The 20,768-nt window shown below is 30.0% G+C and overlaps 1 protein-coding gene across 1 annotated transcript; it reads right to left on the bottom strand.

Moving 5' to 3' along the window:
• Positions 1 to 4,973: 4,973 nt before the first annotated feature.
• LOC133670217 (protein BEARSKIN2-like) lies at positions 4,974 to 7,630 on the bottom strand. The gene is made up of 3 exons (XM_062090732.1): positions 7,354 to 7,630; positions 6,186 to 6,463; positions 4,974 to 5,757 (listed from the first exon to the last, which is right to left on the bottom strand). The coding sequence occupies exons 1-3, from the start codon at positions 7,514 to 7,516 to the stop codon at positions 5,119 to 5,121; spliced, it is 1,080 nt and encodes a 359-aa protein (XP_061946716.1). The 5' UTR covers positions 7,517 to 7,630; the 3' UTR covers positions 4,974 to 5,118.
• Between the last annotated feature and the right edge of the window lie 13,138 nt (positions 7,631 to 20,768).

Genomic DNA, 20,768 nt, shown 5'->3' with positions numbered 1-20,768 from the left:
TTAAGTTTAAACTGTTGTATCGAGTTTACTAAAAATGCAAGAAAGTTCTTAAAGATCAAAATGTGTTTTTTATGTCTTAGAAAATTTATGTACAATTCCAGCGAAAACACAAATGAATAAACTAGTGTCTGTGTGTATTTGTATAACACACACACTTTTTATTAGACACTAGTTACCAAGCGGTTAATTAGTAGTGTTATTAGCATAAACTAAGCCTTGTGGGGAAACAATTATAGTATTTTTCACTGTTTATTTTCTTACAAATCATTATGTATTGGAATAATGATTTTTCTAAAATTTTTAGTTTGGTCCATAAACTCTTTTTCTTTTGCATAAATGAGCCCTTTTAAAATCAAATTAGCAACTAATTGTTGTTTTTCTTTAGAAAATGGTTGGATAAAAAGATAAAGGATCAAAGTGAAAAGAACAGGCAAAATAGATAGTGGCTTTGAATTTCATTTGGAAAGTTCATTTTATTCCCCTATTTTTTTTAGTTATTGGATGATCGATCCCTTTAGTTTTCTCAAATTTAATTTTAATACTAAATCTTATTTTCCTTATTTTTCAGTTTCTATTTTTGTGAGAGAATAGAGAGGCTTATATGATTTTAGTGTAGAGAGAGAAAGTAACGTTCTGGCCACAAAAATAATCAATACCAGTGTCAATGGATTTCATTTGATGATAAGAGTTTCACCTAAGTGTTTTTTTTCCTTCAACTTGCTTAATGAGGTAGATCTAACTACAAGAATAATTTCAAGTTTAGGCAGATTTCGGGTTCTTTAAGCTATTTTTTGGATTTTTTTGAGGCAATGGATATGATTGTTAGATTTTTAGGGTTAAATGTAAGTTTTTAATAGAAATACCTGAACACCTGATTTTCCAACGACTACTAGTCATCAGATTCTATAGAAAATAGACGACATGTCATTTGCTGTTTTTTTTTATTAAAAAAATGGTGGCTCACCCCTTCAAGAAATAAAATAAAATAAAGGCAAGCCCAAGTGTGTGGGCTGGGATGGAAGTCCCACGTGGATGGACTATTGTTTTTAATGCTCAAGCCCACACAATTAGGCTCTTTTTATTTATTTTTTATTTTTTTCTAATTTCTATTTGATTTAAAAAAATTGATAAAAAAATCATTTAACCTAGTTGAGTCCATTAGCCGGGTCATAGGTTTAACATGTTAATTCATGACATCTGGGCTTTTATTTGTTTTTTTTGTTTAATGCTTTTTTTGTCCCTCAATTTAAAAAAATACAATTTCACCCTTTATTATTGATAATCTATTTTTTTTATTTAACTCAAACCTAGAGTAATGCAATTTCACCATTTATTGTAAATAATCTACTTTTTTTTTTCTCAACCCCACATATTTATTATGATTTTTTTTACTTTTTAAAAATATATTTCATACAAAAAATTTATCATGCACTTTATTGTCGTATAATTAAGATATTAAAAATATATTTCACTAAATGAAAATATTATTATAAGAAACATAGTTTTTAAACAGAACGAAGTGTATGATCCGTGTTACAAGATCAAATATCTTAATTTTAGTTATTTTTTAATTAGATATCAATCTAATTAGATTCAAGTGTATACAAATTTTGATTTTTGAATTGAGAAATTTTTTTATATCTAAAACTATATCAAAAAAGCTTATTTATTTATTTTATTTTTAAGAAAGCTAAATTAAGATTTGTGATTGAGTTTGACGCAACGATAACTTGTATTGAGACGTCAAGACTTTAGAAGTTGAACTCCACCCAATGCCTATGAAAAGACATGAAAGAGAAGTATAAGAAATGCCACAAAACTTGATTAATTTTTCGATAAGTCAGAGCATTTAAATAAAGAACCAAATTAAAAGAGTTTCCTCTCTCTCACACACAAAATAGATATGCATCAATAATGTATTCCAACTTCATTAAAAAATATTGTTTTACATAATAATATTTATACTTGAAATAAAAAAAAAACCTAGATAATTAATTAGCCCATATTAAAATAAAGCTCAAAATATCTTAATTAAGGCTCAAAACATGAAAACTAATAAAAATAATAATTTTGAATATTAATGCCAAGTTGCCACACATGATAAATTAGAAGAAGCAATTAATTGTTAAATGAAATCCTTACTTGAAAAGAACTTTTAGTTGAAATATGTGAAGTGCCACTCCCTTTTAAATCCAAAACAAATAAGAAAAACTCCTGCAATTAATTCTCTTTTAGCCTCTTATGTTTCAACATATAATAAGGAATCCTCTCGTAATTTAGAATCTATAAAACACATGGAAACATATAATCCTTTAGTTTTCAAAATTAATTAGCCCATGAAGTAAATGGATTATACCCCTATTGTACATGGATCAAATTGACTAAAATTTGATATCACTTATTGAAAATGTAGTTTCTTTGAAATTTATCTTGGTCCAAATACTCTAAATAAGCCCATTGAATGCATCTTTTAGCTTCTTTGCTTTTGATCTTGTAATTGATCCATCTAAAACTTCTAATGAATCCTTTGGTATAGTTTTGATCGCATCATCTTATCTCTTCTCAAAAGGATTCGACCTCGAATCATTACCTACATCAAACAAAGAGAGATAAAAAAAAATAATTAAAAGTAGCAATAACACTATAGTACTTGGTAGATTCACTTTGCAAGCATTGTCATTAATTCTTTCAAGGATTTGGAATGAACCATCTCCTCTCGGCATCAACTTAGACCTCATATTTTTAAAAAACCTCTTTTTAAACATTATACCCATACTCGATCATGTAGTTCGAAGATAACCCTTTTTAAGCTCTTATTGGCTTCAAATGCATATTACTTACTCTTTTTTTGTATTTACAGTTGTACACTCTCATAGAGAGCCTTCACTACCTATGATTTTCTATTGCCATCAAAACTAACCTTTTCATCAACAGGTAAAGGAATTAAATCAAAAGGAGTTAAATGATTAAGCTATAAACAATTTCAAAAGATGAATAATTAGTTTGTCTACATGTTATGCATCCATTCCTTTTTTACCTAGACAATCCTAAAATAAAATTTATAAACATATCAACTCAAGGTTCCTTAGGTATTGGTAAAAGAGTATACAAACCATAAGTAAAACTTTTAAACTTAATTTGTCTACATGTCATGCATCTATCACAAATTTTTTGCACATCCTCTTTTATCTTAGGCTATTAAAAGTGCTAATGCAAAACATTTAAAATCTTAGTGACCCTAAAGTGTCCCATTAAACTACCTTCATGAGTTTCATGAACAAACAATTCACTCATAGAACAATTTGGCTCACGCAATTTATTTTATTTAAACAAATATTCATCACAATTTGATGTTCAATTCCTCTAACAGGTGACAACCTACTAGGAATCTTATTAGAGAAAATATCCTTACAATCTTATAATAAAAAAACACAAACACTAGAAATATAAGGATTAAGTTTATTAGTGTTAAAATATGTCTTCTTATACACAAGTAAAATTATAGGCATGTTAGAAAAATAAGCATATTTAATTTCATTTCTTTTTGTATAAAAACTAACTGATTTCTTTATTTTTCCACTCTTTTCTTTTCTCACCCTTTTTTTCTTTTCTCCTCTTTCGGTTGAAACCTTATTTTTTTCTACCTTGATTGAATATGTTCTTTCAATGCTTCCATCATTTTCACTCTTCCTCACATTCACACATGGTTGTTTTGAATTTTCAGCTTCTCCTTTCCTTTTCAGCTTCAGTTGGTCTTTATAAACCTATATAGGTGACAATGGTACAAGTGTGAAAGTCTTTCTATCCTTTTTAAGAAAATATTTATTTTTAAACCCAACATGTTTGACTTTCCTATCAAATTGCTAAGGGCACCCTGATAATATATATATGAGTAGCATACATATGAACCACGTCATACAAAACCTCATCCTTATACTTTCCAACTGAAAAAAAATCTAAACCTATTTAGTGACTCTTACTTCATCATAATCATTCAATCATTAAAATCTATAAAGTCTTTCATGCTTAATAGCATTCATATTTGATTTTCTAACAAGTTTAGAACTAATATGGCATCTAGTATGAAAGATGTTCTCGTTTTTTTACTCTACATCACCATTCTTAATCTGAACATTAAGTGATCTTCTAATCATTAAAGCCTTTTTTTTTTATCAATTGGACATTCAATGTCACTATAACTCTTAAATGTGGCAAATCATCCTTTTTGAATTTGTCACTTTCAAATTCGATCTCTCTATATTTTCTTTTAATCATAACTCTTTTGTTTAAATATTGTGAAGTTATATGTCTATTAAATAAAGTATTTTATAAATTTATATAATCTATATCAATACAAATTTAATTAACTAAAACAAATTATGATTTATTCAATAAGTAACTTTTTCAAAATTTACATAAGAATTTAAAATCATATATTTTTTAATAAATTAATAATTTATTTTTTGCATATTATGAAAATAAAAACATAACTATCTATATGTAGTGTTTCAAGTATTTTATAAAATGACTAGAAAATAAAGGGGTAAAATATTTTTTTTCGGTAGTTTATAATGTATATATTGTCCACCATTAATCAAATCTATCTTCTGCACTATTATCAAACAAAATTTTATCTTTATTTTTTTCATCTTTTCTTCGTATTGACTCGTTATGTTATTTTTGTAGTAGTTAAGACAATATACAAATGCTACCTAAATGTTATTTTTATAAAATTAATAATATATGGTGTGTTGAATTTGACATAATAGAGTTTATGTTAGAACATTTGTACATCAAAACATAAAAGCATAGAATTTAAGTAGTGTTGGATTTGAAAGAAGATATAACTAAGAGTGTGTGTGTGTGTGTATGATCTTTATGGTAGCACCAAAATTAAGATAAAGCTCTAAAAAATAAATAAATAAACTGCATAACAAAATGCATAAGATATAGCGAGAGGGAAAGATATGGAATGGAGTCCAATTAGACATATATAGCCAGCAAACAATCATCAATTAGAATTACACTCAGGCGTTTTTTCATGACCGGTTCCAATCCATGTTCATAGTACGTAGTCTTCCAAAAAGAAACACGAAAGGAACTAAGAACACAGTACCACTATTTTCCATAGCCCCAAAAATCCATCTCCCCACGAAGTGAGGATTGATTAATTGGGTGCGCGGATGGTGCATTTGCGGCATTGAACGTCACCCCTTTGGAAGAATCTTCATTTCCTAGATGAGAAGTGACAAGCACAGCCCATTGATCATTCATGCCCTGCTCATCTCTTCCTGCAACCATTTGTTGAGATGCTTCACATGTGCCCACCTCTAACCCTGGCTCACAAGCTTGGTAACTCTGGCTTTCACTTCCACTCTCACCATCCCTAGCTTTCGACATGAGTTGCTTGACCATGACAGGTGACCCCGAAGGGAGAGCCGAGTAGTCATAACCTAAAGGCTTATGAGTTGGCATTAGGGTTTGGGACGGGAAGAGAGAATATTGATGGGGTGTTTCCATGTGATGATGGTAATGGGCTAGCTCAGGCTTGTTTGGTTCAAAAGTCTGTTGAGTGCTACCATGGTTATGGTGTTGACGAATTAAGTGTTGGCTGTCTCTGTACATGGAAGTTCGAGATTGATTGCTTGATGTGTGGAGTTGTTGGTCAGATGAGTCCATGCTTGCGGTTCTTCCTTCATTGCTGACCTTGAATAGATTCTTCTTCTTGAACACTCTGCAGACCACCCAACCATCCTCCTAGACATGCATACAGAATATAAATGTCTCATCAACAAGCTTGAGTGAACCATTAATTCCCTAAAAGGATGTTGAGCTAAAATATACACAGAAGAGGCTCAAGAGGTATATGATCGATATCCTAGCTACTTATAATGACCTCTCTGTTATTCGAATTTCAAATCATTTATCCGGTTGGTAAGATAAGAGTTGTTGCTGCTGCTGCTGCTGCTGCTATAGTTTCTAAGGCTAGAGGTTTTCTCCGGCCAGCTGTTTTCATGTACCAGCCACATTTAGAGCAGGTGATCGCAGATATATGCATAAAAATGACACTCCTATTCTTATTTCTTTTTTTGCCATGCAAAAATATTGCAGTCATTCTTAAAATAATTTTGTTAGTATTTTGGTTAGCTGGGGCAGTGAGGTATTAGCAAGGAGGAAAGACTTACACCAGCGTTTCCTTGAGCATCGTCACCATCTTCAAGCCGATACTCATGCATGATCCAGTCAGTCTTTTGGCCATGAGGAGCTCTTCCTCGATAGAAAACAAGTGTTTTCCTCATACCAATCTTCTTGTCGGTGTTCCTGATGCACTTATCCCTTCCGGTTGCCTTCCAAAACCCTGCGTTTGTTGCCCTATTCGTTCTCGACCCTGTTGGGTATTTCCTGTCTCTGTGACTGAAAAAATACCACTCGTTTTGCGGCGCTGACCCGATTTTACATGTCTCTGCACGCACACGCTCATGCATCACCATGTAGTAATTAAAATCATCAAAAAGTAATTGAAATCCACTGGAGATGATACACAATTAGTCAGCTCATATGCACGTGTAATTGATATAAAATGAATTAATTAGCTCACTCCATTTTTTCAGGAGTTGTTTATAAGAGATCTTAGTTTGAATGGCTAATCAGCTTTTGAGTCACTGCGCTACTGAGTTGTAATTCAACTCTTATCAGTGTCTTTCTCTCCTTGGGATCATTGCATTAATTATATTGATATATGGTTGACTTGATCTGATCATATAACCAAATCTACAAGGCGTACCTGCAATTAAATCACATATATAATATTCTAATTAACCGCAGCTAGCTAGCATCCCCCTCAGTGGTTTCTTGTTTCTACAACATTTTTAGTCGATGAAACCAAAAATATAGCTTTAACTGGTTGGTATATATGGACTAATTATAAATATTGCAAGTTTTTACTTCTTAAATTCCCTTTCATGCACAAAACTATCGAGGAAACAAGATGAAATTCTATATCTCGGTGGGGTGAATAAAATCCAGCTGATCAAGAAATAAATGGTAAAGATTATTTTACGTTTTCGCTACAGATCTTCGTTGTTAATATATCGAATTATTTCAAGTTCTTTTTTTTTTCCCATAAGCTATATAGGATATATAGATTAAACACACCAAGTGGTTAAGATCACAAGGCGAGAGAGAAATTATTTCAAGTTTAAATCAAGATCGATGAATGGGAAAAAAAGAGGGTTGAATTATTTCAACCAAAACATACGATCTTAAAGGGAGCTGAAATCAAAATTCTTATATTTACTCATGTATATGCATAAACTACTTACATTAGGGTTCTATCAAATAATATTTACGTACCTTGTAACTCCCAAGGCTCCATCTTATTCAAGTCCACCTCTCTAATGACCTCCATGTCAAACTTCTGAAAAGAAACCTTCTTTTTCAAGTAGTAATGAAGCAGTTCTTCTTCCGTCGGGTGGAATCGGAACCCTGGAGGCACACCGCCTGTGGATGTAGCCATGCAACTAGTATACCAGTTTGGATGATGAACAGCAATATACCATTTCTTACTCTTAATTCGTTGTTTTGTAGCTGACACTAACTCCTTATATTTTAGGTTGTATAAATGTGTAAATTAATAGCAATCATTTTCCACGCAAGGGTGGAGCCAAGGGGCTTAAATATGATGCTGATTGTCAACGACGCCCTAGTTCTATGGTGATGTGACAAAAGTTGACGGCCGGTGACTACGCCGACGGGCATGGTTATATATATCGTAAAAGGAAAGCATAAGGAGCTGGACTAGCCGTAGCTATAACCAAGTTTCTTTTATTTATTAGTTTCTATAGCTTAACTTAGGGATGGTTTCATATCTCCGCAAGCTTCTGTGGAGCGTGGCCACACTTTTCCTATTATCCACGTTTACCAAGCACAAGAATTGCCAAATTAATTAGGCCAAAAATTAATACGAAGTTATTTGTCCATAAATGGGATGTTCAAAATTAAAAGAAATACCGAAAATAAAGTCAACCATTTAGTTTTTCAAGAAAATTAAAAATTCTGAAATATATACTAGTTCAGGATATCAAAATAAGGAGTTAATTATGATTAATAGAAGATAAAATTCTCCAGATTTCATTTCTCACTTGCCATCTACTAGCAAAACTAGTTTATGAGTTTATTTGCAAGTAATTTATTATTGGTAGATATTCATCAATGATTTTTTTAATTTTTTTTATATTTATTGACCCCTTTATTATTATCATTTAAAAAAAGTTGAGCAAAATATTACGCTCGATCAATATCGATACCTACTTTGAAAAGACTCATAGACGTATTATTGATCTCATTTACATCAATCCTTAAAAGACACAGTCAACCTAGTAATTAAAAACCAATTTTAATCAAAACACAATGCTAACTCGTTGAAAACTCACTGGCTCCTTCTTGAACTTCTTTTAAACTATAAAATATCACTCTAAGCCTTCATCAGGCCCTAAAAACTAAAAGACTTAACATTCTAATTGTCATTTTTTTATTTTTAAAGTAAATATTTACATATGTGAAATAGGCAAAAGCCCGGTTTTTTGAAATGCAAGTACTAACGTTGACATGAAGCAAATAAAAAAAAAATGCATGAGTGAATAGTAACTACTTCTAAAAATAAATTTGTATACACTCATTTGCATAACTAAAAAGGCAAGAGTGAAGTTTTATGAACAAAGTTAACGTGAGAGAAGTGAGTAAAAATAAAAATAAAAAAATCATGGATGAATAGTAATCATGCAAGAATAGTAACATTGGCAAAATCCACCAGAAAAGTAGAAAAGATAAGGAAGAAAGAGTTTAGCTTATCTTCGAGCCAGTTGCAGACAAGAGATGAGCTGCTGTTCATGTGCTGCTTGTGACAAAGACGATGACAATAATGGTGATGTGAGGTTTTTAGGGAGGCTCTCTCTCTGCTCTGTGTTTCTCTCTTCAGTATGTTTCCCCTTTTTTTTTAATTATTTAGTCAATTTCAACCATGTTATCAATATTTCTTCTTGCTTTCACCCTTAATTAATTAACTGTATTTTTTTTCTAATTGTTTTTATTTTTTTAAAATATGTTTTTAATTTGAAATATTTTTTCTTTCCTTATTTTAGATATTTGAGAGGCTTCAAAATTTGGGTTATGCAAATACTAATAAATTAGTATTAACATCTTGGGGAGGCAAATTTTTGTGTTTATCCTTAGCCATTTTATGTGCATATTGAATATTTAGATAATGCTTTCTTTCCAATGCTCCCAGTTTTATTATGAATTAAGCATTTTTGCTGGAGTTTAGAGAGATATGCCATGTACATCATAGAAGCAAATACCGTGATTGAAGGTAGAGAAATTAGTAAATATGATAAATTAAAGTAAAAATCCATCAAAAAAATTTAAGGAAAAGAAATTTGTTTTCATTAAATATTCATGAGAATTTTTTTCCTTATTTTTTCATATTTTTCAAATATTAATTAGAAAAAAGAAATTGCTACGTGCCATTCTTATAAAAAAAACCTATAATATTATTTAAGAACCATAGAGAAATTGAATAGCAATTTTAATATCATTCTAAGCCTTTTATTTATAGTGCATTTCAATGAAAATCCAAAAACAATATATTAAAAAAAACATAGAAAAGGGTTAAGCATCTACCTCAATAGAAAGAAGGGTCAGTATGTGTGGGCCTACAAGTCTAGACTCACACGCCTAAACTTTAATTTTTTTTATAAAAAACATACGACATGTCATTCGCTAGATGACATTTCATTCGCTTGCCCAGATTTCAACCACAGGAGATGTGGATGAAAAGTTAGATAGGGATCTTTTTAATTCAAAAATCCTTTTTTAATCTATTTTTACCTAAAAACATTTAATAAAAATCTTTAGAACATCAATAAACTAATTTATGAACTCAAAATATTTTTAAATTAGTTCAAAAACACAAAATTCAATAAAAAATATTTCTTAACTCCAATCTACTTTTTTCACCAATATGGAAGCTCAATAAACAAATTTTTTGAATACAAAACAACATTTTAATCTAGTTTCACCTAAAAACATTAATTTAATAAACACCTTTAGAACCACAATAAACTAATCTATGAACCCAAAACACTCCTGAATTGGTTCAAAACACAAAATTAAACTAAAAATCTTTCTCTTCCCAATCTACTTTTTCTGTTATATGAAAGCTCAATAGACTAATTGCTCAACTTAAAACACTTTTAAACCAATTAAAAAAACATAATTAAATTAAAAATATCTCTTAACCACGATCTATTTTTTCTGGTATTATGAAAGCTCAAAAACACATTGACATCAAATTTATCTTTTCTTATGAAATTTGGGTAATCAATCTCTTTCTCTCTTCTTTACTGTTTTCTAGCGAGTCTCTCTCATCTCTCATATTTAGGAAATGAAATGTGAATAGCATAAAGTTTTGGACTAAAATATAAGTGTTTCAAACTAAATGGATAAAAAAAAATTCAAAAACAAATCTCTACTTTTTTTTGTCTCATTGTCAATTTTGTTCCCTGCATTTTTAATTTTTCACAAGCAATACAATCAATTTTTTTAATCTAAAATTGAGCATCGACCTCTTATTATAATGATTTTTTAAAACCATGACAACCTCATAGAAAATAAATTAAAAAAAGTTATCTAGCTCGATCCTAAGCCAAAATAATATGAAATGATGAAATTAAAAAAAAATCATGGCTAGAGTAAAAAAAAATTAAATGACAAAAAAAACACTATTAAATTCCATAGTATTTTGTGAGAAGATAAACAATGAACCACATGTTTTTTAAAATAAAATAAAATTATCACTTATATATAAATTAAGAGTGCTAATGTCTCTCCCTAAATCCACTTATAATTTCTAAAGTCATCCATCTTCCATGGCTGGAAAAATATGCAAGAAGAAAATTATGGAAACTTGCAAAGTAGAATTGTTTTTTCTTCCTTTTTTTGGAGTAGAGTTTTCTTCTCCCTTTCCTTTACACACAATAAAAAACTATGAAAATATAAATAAAATTATTGTTGGGTGTATATATTAATGATAAATATCTCACATTAAAAAGATATGGTACTAAAATTGTTAAATACTTTTATTGGTTGAATACAAGGGAAGAGGAGATTTTTTATTATTATTATTATTTATTAATGTGGATATTTGGGTCAGTTTGTGCACTTCTCGATTAATTAATCCTACGGGCTCTAAAATTAACGACCATATAAGTCTTCAATAGCTATCATATTAACAAGGAAAAAAAAGATTGTTATGTGTACACCCAAGTGATGAATATACATATATATTAAAAAAAAAACGGACTCATTAGAAAAGAATCAATTAGCTTAAACTTTTGATTTGCATTACTGCATTTTGAGCACAAATTATAGTTTTCTTAAATTCTATGACAAATTGATGTTAATTGTATAGTTTTCTTCAAACTCATAATATTCAACAACAATGAGCAAGTACAATAATATTAACAGCTACTGTTTAGCTTTAGCATTGCAACCCACGCGCTAAACATATATTGGGACTTGCTTCATAATTCATGCTACCTAGTTTTCCTGTTGAATATATAGGATTAATTAAAGCGAAAAGATGCCAATAAAATAATGAAAATGATAAAATTATGGGATATTTGATGGTTACCAAAGCAAAGGCTTGGGAAAAACGCGACTATACGTACCTTCTTGGGATTTTCGCGTTTTGATTGGACGGACTCGAATTTTGAACGATAACTAGTTTTATTTGCTAGGATTCATAGGCTACCTTCGAGTTTGTATAGCCCTGACTAACAACAACAGTTGGAGACGCAGTCGCCATAGCTTGAGCTTGCACATGCCGGTACGACTTTAAGAGGTTTCAGATTAATTTACTTGATTGAATTGCACGCTTTCCTTCTGTTTTTTTGGGATTTATTGTCCTTAATCTGGGGACTGAGGCATCGTGGCAAGATGTTCAAAAGATTTTAAACACTAGATATACTACTTGAGCAGCTGATCATATATACATCTTTCGTGTAATTTGGTTGAAATTTAATGAAATATTAAAGCTATCGAAAGCAGTGCGCCTTCCAACGATCGATCGATGTATGTGTGATTGCATGCATTCTGGAATATTTTCAGCTCTGAAAAAACTGATCAAATCCCGATCATGTGTATAGCAGCATGGCATGCCAAATATTTCTTCTTGTTGCGCTTGCTATTCTGATGCATGCATTCACGCAAATTATTCAGACAACTGTAGTTGATGAAGTTCACTTGCGGAGTTCAAATGAGCTAGGCTGGCTAGAAAAGCTGTGCTCACACATTAATATTTTCTTTTGGTAACTTGTGATCTTAACAAAGACTACAGTTATTGTATATATTAAACAAAACCTAGAAAAATTGAGGCAATTGTTAATTTAAACATCAACCCATTTTATGAATTATCAACATAAATTTTTAAATGAGGTTTAAGATATAATTTATATTATTTTTTTAATATATTTAATTAAGTAAAAGTCTTTTAGGTTTGAAATTGCATAAATTTACTATTAATATGTACTCTTAATTAATTTTATCAAATAAAATAAAACATTAAGATTCGAATTCATAAATCTTACATCAAGAATGCATCACGATGATCTAATGTTATCCAGCATAAACATGCAAGAATGCTACCTCCATTAAGATCGGAGAGACTTGGAATTTGAAGCTTCTTCCCAATGGGTTGTTGCAAGCCTTATACTCTTGTGGAAATTGAAGGCTTCTACCTCACAAATCTTACGCCAATACATCTCAGAGACAGTAGATGGAATATTACAAGAAAACAGTCTTCACCGGTTGATGAACTGCAGAAAACTTCACACTGTGAGTCCGATCAAATTCTACTCAGCAGAAACTTGCAGATGCTAACTTGTCGTTTCTTAATTAGAGTGATTGGGAGTTAGCATGCTGCTAGGTAGGGGAACTAACAGAACTATGCTAGCTGCTGCCAAGGCTATGATTTTGGAACATGGCCTCACCATCAATGCTCAACTCTACAGGTTTGCTTTTCTTCCAGCATGGTTGATAATATTCCGAAGTCGTATAAATATACAAAATTCAATTAAAAAAAATAATAATATAAATATGCTAAAAACTACATGATATCCGTGGAATTCAAAGACTTGTACCTCACAAATTTGAAAAAAAAAAAAAACAATACCCATTGAAATAACATTCAAAAGTAAGAAGACATATATTTTTTTAATTATTAGTAAAGGAGTTTATTTGAATTTTTCACATATTTTTAAATTAATCTTTTTTCTGATTTTTAATTATCTTAAAAATTAAAATTAAAATTTTGATTTTTTTATATAATTTTTAACTCAGAATCAATATAGACACCAATTTGATTATTCAGAAGAACACCAATTTGAGGATAAACTGGTTTTTATACAAATTACTTGGGTAACCCATGCTATGTCACATTTAGGATTCAAGGTTAGTTTTTAATACAAGATAATAATGTGCTAACTTTATGGGTATTTTTGGGTATCATTATTTTTTTGTAATTGAGAAATGAAATAATATTTTTTATGTTTAATAGAATAAATTTAAAAATATATGAATCAATATTATTAATACTAATTAAATACTAATATAGAAAGTTGATAATCTAGTAAAAACAAAATTTAGTTGAACATGCAAATTAAGTTATAACCCGGATTGTCCTATTTATTTCATATATTTTTATTTATATATATCATAGAGAATAATTCTAGTTTGTTAGAATAAACAATTAGAGGTTAATTTTTGGTTGCTAAGAACAAACAATTCTTATTTTTATAAATACACAATGTAAATTCAATTTATTTATATAAATTTTTAAAGGATGAAATTCATAGAAAAATTACAATAATATTTTTAAATTATTATAAAATTGAAAAGGTCAATTACTAATTTTTTAAAGGAACTAAATAATTCTAACAATAAAAAGATAGGTTATTAATAAAAATCCATATAAAAATAAAATAAATAAATAAGAGATTAGTTATGATTTAAATAAAAAGATTAATCAAATTTTATTTTTTAGAAAAAGGGCGAAGTGGTGTTGGGTCTACAAGATAAGTGATATGATCTATGTAAGGGTTGAACAATCAAATTCGGACTTTGACATAACGTTTTCTACTATTCAATTTAATGCTAATGAGCATAACTTTCAATCCAACCGTTGGATCGGGATGAAATTTTACCAGAAATTTTCAAAGATATTTTTCTATAGTGGGTTAAGACTTCAAGTTAATCAAAATTTAAAAAGACCTCACAATATAGGTCAAAAGATGGTGTACAAGTTTTGTTATTTGTTGCCTCATAACTTATAGACTTTTTTATTTGGAAAAGATTCTTTTCCTAATGATCAAACGATATTCAACAATTTATTTTGAAGAGTTTTATAATCATACAATAAGGATTAATACGAACAACAACTTTACCTACTTGAAGAGGAAAAGTTACAATCTTAACCAATGAAGGCAACAAAGGGGCGATAATTTCATATTTGATTCCCCCAGCTTATATGAGATTTCTAAAAGATAAAATTTTTTATACTAGCCTCTCTAGGATATAATTTCAAATATAAGATTATTTAAGTTAGTGTGTTATATTATCTTAGGTTCTTTTATTCCTATATGTGCGACAACTTTGTTATAAGGGTCACACTTGTTTATAAATACTATTTTGTAAGAACTATTTTTGTGTGGAATGATTATTGTTAATTTTGTCGCAACCTTGTGTTTGTGTGTGTGGAAATACTTGTGTTTTTCAGGTCTTGAAAGAATTGAATATAATTTTATCAAAGAATATCTATTTTCGTGGTATCTTTCTTATACTTATCTTTCATGATTCGCTAATCATTGTGTGGGGGTTTAAATTCCAATAGTTCTAGTGCCACAGTTCAAGGTAATTATTATGACACACTATTCTATCAAATTTGATTTTTTGCTTTCTAGGATTGCGTCAATCTTGCTTGTGGATTTATGGATCTTTATATCCACGATGTTGCATCAATTGGTAATAGAGCTCGACTTTACAGATTAGGTTATATATCTTTTTAATTATTTTGTTTAGGTTGTATTTTCATGTCAAATCTACTTGTTTCTAAAGTTTGTTCTATTATGTTTTGTTTTTTCTTTGTCTTTGTTACCCAATTAGTGTTTATTTTGATCTTGAAAAAAAAGCATTATTAATTCTATCTCGATTAGTCTACTTAAAGTTAAAAAAAAAAAAAGGTGGAGAAAAATGGCAAATTTAGAGGGGCTATTAGAATAAGTTATTTGTTAAAATTACAAAGTTAGTTCGTTGACTCTTAAAATCAGTCTCTTTTATTGCTATTTGGCTTGGTTTTGGGTTATTATAAGATTTTTCACCTTAAATCAATTTGGGTTCATCGATTGAGATTTAAAATTTAAAATTATGATATGTATTCTAAGAAAACATTAATACCAAGGGAGAGAGACAAACATATAAGGGTTCTAGCTAAAGAACATAAAAGCCTATCTCATATTGATGTGAAACCCATGAACATAAAAATCCAGAAATCCACATCGAAGTAGACGATAAACTTGAAAAACAAAAAATCAAAGTTCGTGAGATAAACCTTGACACAAAGATAACCCTGTACCTGAACACCAAAAATATTAAAAATTGAACTTGGAGGATGTGTGTTAATTGTCATGTCATCAACAATATTATGATAAAGTATATGCATCCAATTCTTAGACTTGATAATATGTTAGATGAATTGCATGGGTTTTGTATGTTTTCTAAGATTGATTTGAAAAGTGATTATCATCAAATAAGAGATTTGAAAAGTGGTTATCATCAAATAAGAATAGAAGATGGAGATGAATGGAAAACTACCTTTAAAATAAAATATGGTTTGTATGAGTAGTTAATTATGCCTTTTAGACTTACTAATGCATCTAGTACTTTTATGAGATTAATGAACAATGTTTTATGTTATTTTATAGGTAATTTTATTGTGGTTTATTTTGATGATTTTTTAATTTATAGCAAGAATTTAGAGGAGCATGTTAAACATTTAAAGAATGATTGGTTGTTTTGCGAAAAACAATATATGCTAATCTAAAAAGGTATGACTTTTACGAGGAACATATTGTGAATCTTAGATATGTTAATGCAAAAGGTATTAAGATGAATGAGAAAAAGGTTAGTGTTATTCAATAATGGTCTAAACCTAAGTCAATCACTAAGGTAAGAAGTTTCCATAGTTTGGCTACTTTTTATAGAGGATTTGTTAAGGATTTCAATACTACAGTCACACCTTTAATTGAGATAGTTAAGAAATATATGGGTTTTAAATGAGGTAAAGAACAAGAGCATACTTTTAATTTATTAAAGGAAAAATTAATTTTGGCTCAATTATTATCATTGTATGATCTTACAAAAACTTTTTAGATAGATGTGATCCCTTAGGGATATGTGTTGGAGTTGTTTTAATGCAAGAAAAAAGATCCATAGCTTATTTTTGTGACAATCTCATTGGTGCAAGTTTGAAATATCCTACTTATAATAAGGAGCTTTATGCTTTGATAAAAACTTTAGAGACTTGACAATATTATTTGTGGCTTAAGGAGTTCATAATCCATACTGATCACGAGTCTTTAAAACATCTTAAGGAACAATAGAAGTTAAATTATTGGGATGAGATCAAATCCCTTATGAGGAGGAGATTTGTGCCTAACTATTATTATAGAAAATCGTATCAAAAATTGCAGAGTTTAAGTCAAGGTACAAAGAGTGTTGATTAATACTTTAAGGAGACGAAACTTGTTATAATTTGAGCTAATGTTGAAAAGGATAAAGAGGCTATTATGGCTAGATTTATTAATGGCCTTAATTGTGATATAGATCATATTATATGGAGTTAAAGGTATAGTGCATATGGCCATAAAAAAGAGAAACATCTTAAATAGAAGAGTACCATTCAACAAAGCCAACCATTAGGCCTTTCAACACCTTGGAAACCCAATTAGAAGGTTAACATTGAAGGTGGTCCATCATAACCAAATAAGAAGGGTAAGGTTAAATACCCTAGAGAGAAGAAAGACATCTTAGTCATTGTTAAAAGAAATAATGTTACTCCTACTTCTCGTAACTATGACATTAACTACTTTTATTATTTGGGTTTTGGTCATGTTGTTTCATAGTGTCCAGACAAATGATTCATGGTTATAAAAGCTAATGATGAAGTCGAGACCAATGAGGAGGATGAAAAGGAGAAGATGACACCATTAGAGGATGCTGATGATGTTTGTGTTAAATATCTAGTTAAGGGAGAGACACTTATGGTGAAGAAAGCATTGAATATTCATGTCAAGGTGGATGATTTAGAAGGTCAGAAAAAGAACATATGCCACACAAGATGTTATGTTCAGAATAAGGATGTAACTTAATTATAGATGGTGGTAGTTTCACTAATGTAGCTAATATTGAATTGATGGAAAATTTAAACTTACACACTATCAAACATCTCATACTTTATAAATTATTGTGGTTGAATGATAGTGGTGAAGTGAAAGTGAATAAACAGGATTTAGTTGCCTTTTCTATTGGTAAATATTGTAATAAGATATTATCTGATGTTGTGCCAATGCAAGTTAGTCATTTGTTACTTGATAGACCATGACAGTATAATATGAGAGCTATACATGATGGAGTGACAAATAGTATCCCTTTAAGATGAATAGAAGACCTATAACTCTTGTATCTTTGACACCTAAGCAAATATTTGAGGAGAAACTGAAATTGAAGAAGGAAAAGATGGTTGGAAATAAGAGCTTGTAAATTAAGGGGACCTTCTTTGATAACAAGGTTCTTCTTAGTTTTAATGATGATGCTATTTTTTGCATTGGTTTTAATTTTTTGACCTTATAAGATGTTTTTCATGATACATATTTGAGCTTAAATATTTTTAAAGAATAAGAGGATGATATAAACTAAGTCATGTCTAAATTTGATCTTAAAATGTTTGCTGACTAGTTTTGCGATAGTAGGCATATCTCTCAAACTGTACATTGGATTAAGCTGACATTATACAGGGAGATATTAAACACATGAAAATATATTGTGTTACATGTTCAGGTCCAATGAAGTTCGGGAACATATTATTTTAAAGGGTTAAATTTACTAGACAAATCCTGTCAAATTTATCAAACTAGACGTTCGTGTATTGTTTGGAACATATCTACAACTATAGGTGGAATTGTATTGTGATTCAAATTGGAATAAAAACTAGATATCTCAATATTTCCAACCATATATGATAGGCCCAATAATTTATCCAAATGAGAGAGAACAACATGTTTGAAGTAAAAACTGAAATTTGTCATGAATGTGCGGAAATTGAAGATTCAGGCTATATAGAGAAATTTTAACATAAAGACTTTGTTTTTATTATCCTAACCATTCTAAGATCTAAATCTTAGCATCACATTTGTTTCTTTGTATCTTTAATACCTAAGGGTATACTCTACTGTGTAGTTTTACACCCCTAAATATTAAAGTCTATAATTAAACCCTAACACTTTAAATATAAAATGAATAAAATGATTGGTGAAGGATTTTTTATATTTTGGTCAAACCCTAACGGATAATCATAAATTATTTACGATATTCATTTTTGTATTTTAAAACATGAGAAAGATGCATTTTTTTTATTTTTTATAAAAATATGCTTGAAATTTTTTTTAGGATTTAGCCATATGCACAAAAACAAAAAAAAAAACAATAAAGAGGAAATTAACTTATATTTTTTAAAATATTTTAATTTTTAAAATATTTTTTTTAATAAAACCAAGTATTTTTAATGTCAGATCAGTATCATATAATATAAATATATAGCCTGATATTATACAAAATTATTAGAAAAACATGAGGGGACCATAAATTTTTTATAATGCCATTTGAAAATTTTAAAGTTTTTTTTTAATTTTTTTATATATTAGTATTATAATAATATTATTATTATAAAATATATTGGGTTGGGCCGAAACTAGTCCAACTTGACTCAGCCAGGTTGGGTCATCTAACGACCTAACAAGCATTTTTATAGGCTGGGCCCAACCCAGACATATGGGTTGGGCTGAAACGGGTCAATCCCCCGAGCCACATGGTTGTTGGCTCGGCCCAACAACCATGTTAATTAATTTGCCTTATGCATACACAATGAATTCTCATTCTACATACAGCGGCTGCTCTTATGGGGGGGAGTTTCACATGGAGCAAGGGGTCGTGGCTAGTGATCCTACTGGTGGTGCACGACGTAGCTAGGGGTGGTAAAACCGGTGGCTGGTGTTGGTTGTTGGAGGTGGCACTAGTGGAAGAAAGATCTATAGTGGAAAGAACAAAAAATCTACAATGGTTATTCCTTATATGGAGGTTGTCGACTGGTGGTTATGTTGACTGCTCATTGTGGAGTTGTTGGTGAAGAAGCAAATGGCGAGGTGGTTGGTTGTTGTAGAGGCCGAGGTCATGGTAGCAGAAGAGAAGAAAAACAATAATGGCATATAAACTAGGGGGAAGACTAGTATTTTTTCAAGTTTGACCTTAGATTTTCTGCCCCATCAGGGCATGGAATCAACTCTTATTTATAAGGAGTGGAAGATGGACACTTTATCTCTTTTAGGGGCAAATCTTGGCTTTGATTTGAACTGGAAGGATTCCAACCGTTGGCTTAAAGTGGTCATCATAAACTATCAAATTTGACAATTGAAAGCTACTTGAGTTGATCTCTTTGGGTCGGTGCCACGACTGTCGTGGTGTCAAACAACCAAAAAAGATCATACCGGGGTGTAATCAAATGTCAGACCATCTTTTTTGTGCAAATTTCATCAAATTTGATGGAGGGATAGAACATTAAATGCCCCTGAAAAGTAAACCTTGAGTAGTTTTTTTGGGCTGAAATGAAGAAAAAAATGAATAGTAACCAAAACAGAGTTGTTTTGGTAAAGTTTAATTTAGTCATTCGATTTGTGATTTCTCTCAATTACACCCCTGATCGGCTTCAAACTTTCAATTTTATGCAATTTTCTCCTGTCAAACTTCAATACTAGCCCCGAATTCTAGTGTCTTTTTTCAAATTAGTCATTGGTTTTGGATTTCTACAAATTGACCCTCAATTACCGTTAAACTTTCAATTTCACCCATGATTTTTATCAATTAAGCATTCATAGTTTGACGCCTTTTGCAAAATGGTTCTTAGTTACGAATTTCTTCAATATATTCCTTAATTGACCTTAAAACTTTGATTTTCTTACAATTTTACCTCTGATTTGAACCAATTGACTTGATAAAAAATAAATTTGGTCTCCTAAAATTCTAATCTTCTCAATTAAACCTAAATTGGGCTCACAAACTTAATTTTTCACCAATTAAGCCTCTAATAAAATTAATTTGACTTCTTTAATGTATAATTATGTCCTTATACCTAATTAAATTTTTTAATTGAATCCAAATTAATTCTTTAACATAATTAAAATTTTAATTTAGCTCTGGCCAATTAAAAATCAAATTATATTCTTGGCTAATTAAAAATCAATATGATATTATTGTAATGAATTTTTTGAGTATTGGAACAAGTTTTTTTACAATATAGACCCACCATCGAAGATCTTCATCCACCGAGAAAGCCCATATGATCCTTATAGCTTCATCACAAAGATTTCTAGCCAAAGGAAATACAA

The sequence above is a fragment of the Populus nigra genome, chromosome 12, assembly GCF_951802175.1.
Source record: "Populus nigra chromosome 12, ddPopNigr1.1, whole genome shotgun sequence".
Lineage (NCBI taxonomy): Eukaryota > Viridiplantae > Streptophyta > Magnoliopsida > Malpighiales > Salicaceae > Populus > Populus nigra.
This window is presented reverse-complemented; position numbering and strand designations above follow the sequence as displayed.

Coding starts and splice junctions, on each gene's coding strand:
- LOC133670217 (XM_062090732.1), bottom strand. CDS start 7,516: ATGGCTACATCCACAGGCGGTGTGCCTCCAGGGTTCCGATTCCACCCG. Junction 6,464..7,353: donor GGAGCCTTGGGAGTTACAAG/GTACGTAAATAT, acceptor GTGTGCGTGCAG/AGACATGTAAAATCGGGTCA. Junction 5,758..6,185: donor ATGCTCAAGGAAACGCTGGT/GTAAGTCTTTCC, acceptor ATGCATGTCTAG/GAGGATGGTTGGGTGGTCTG.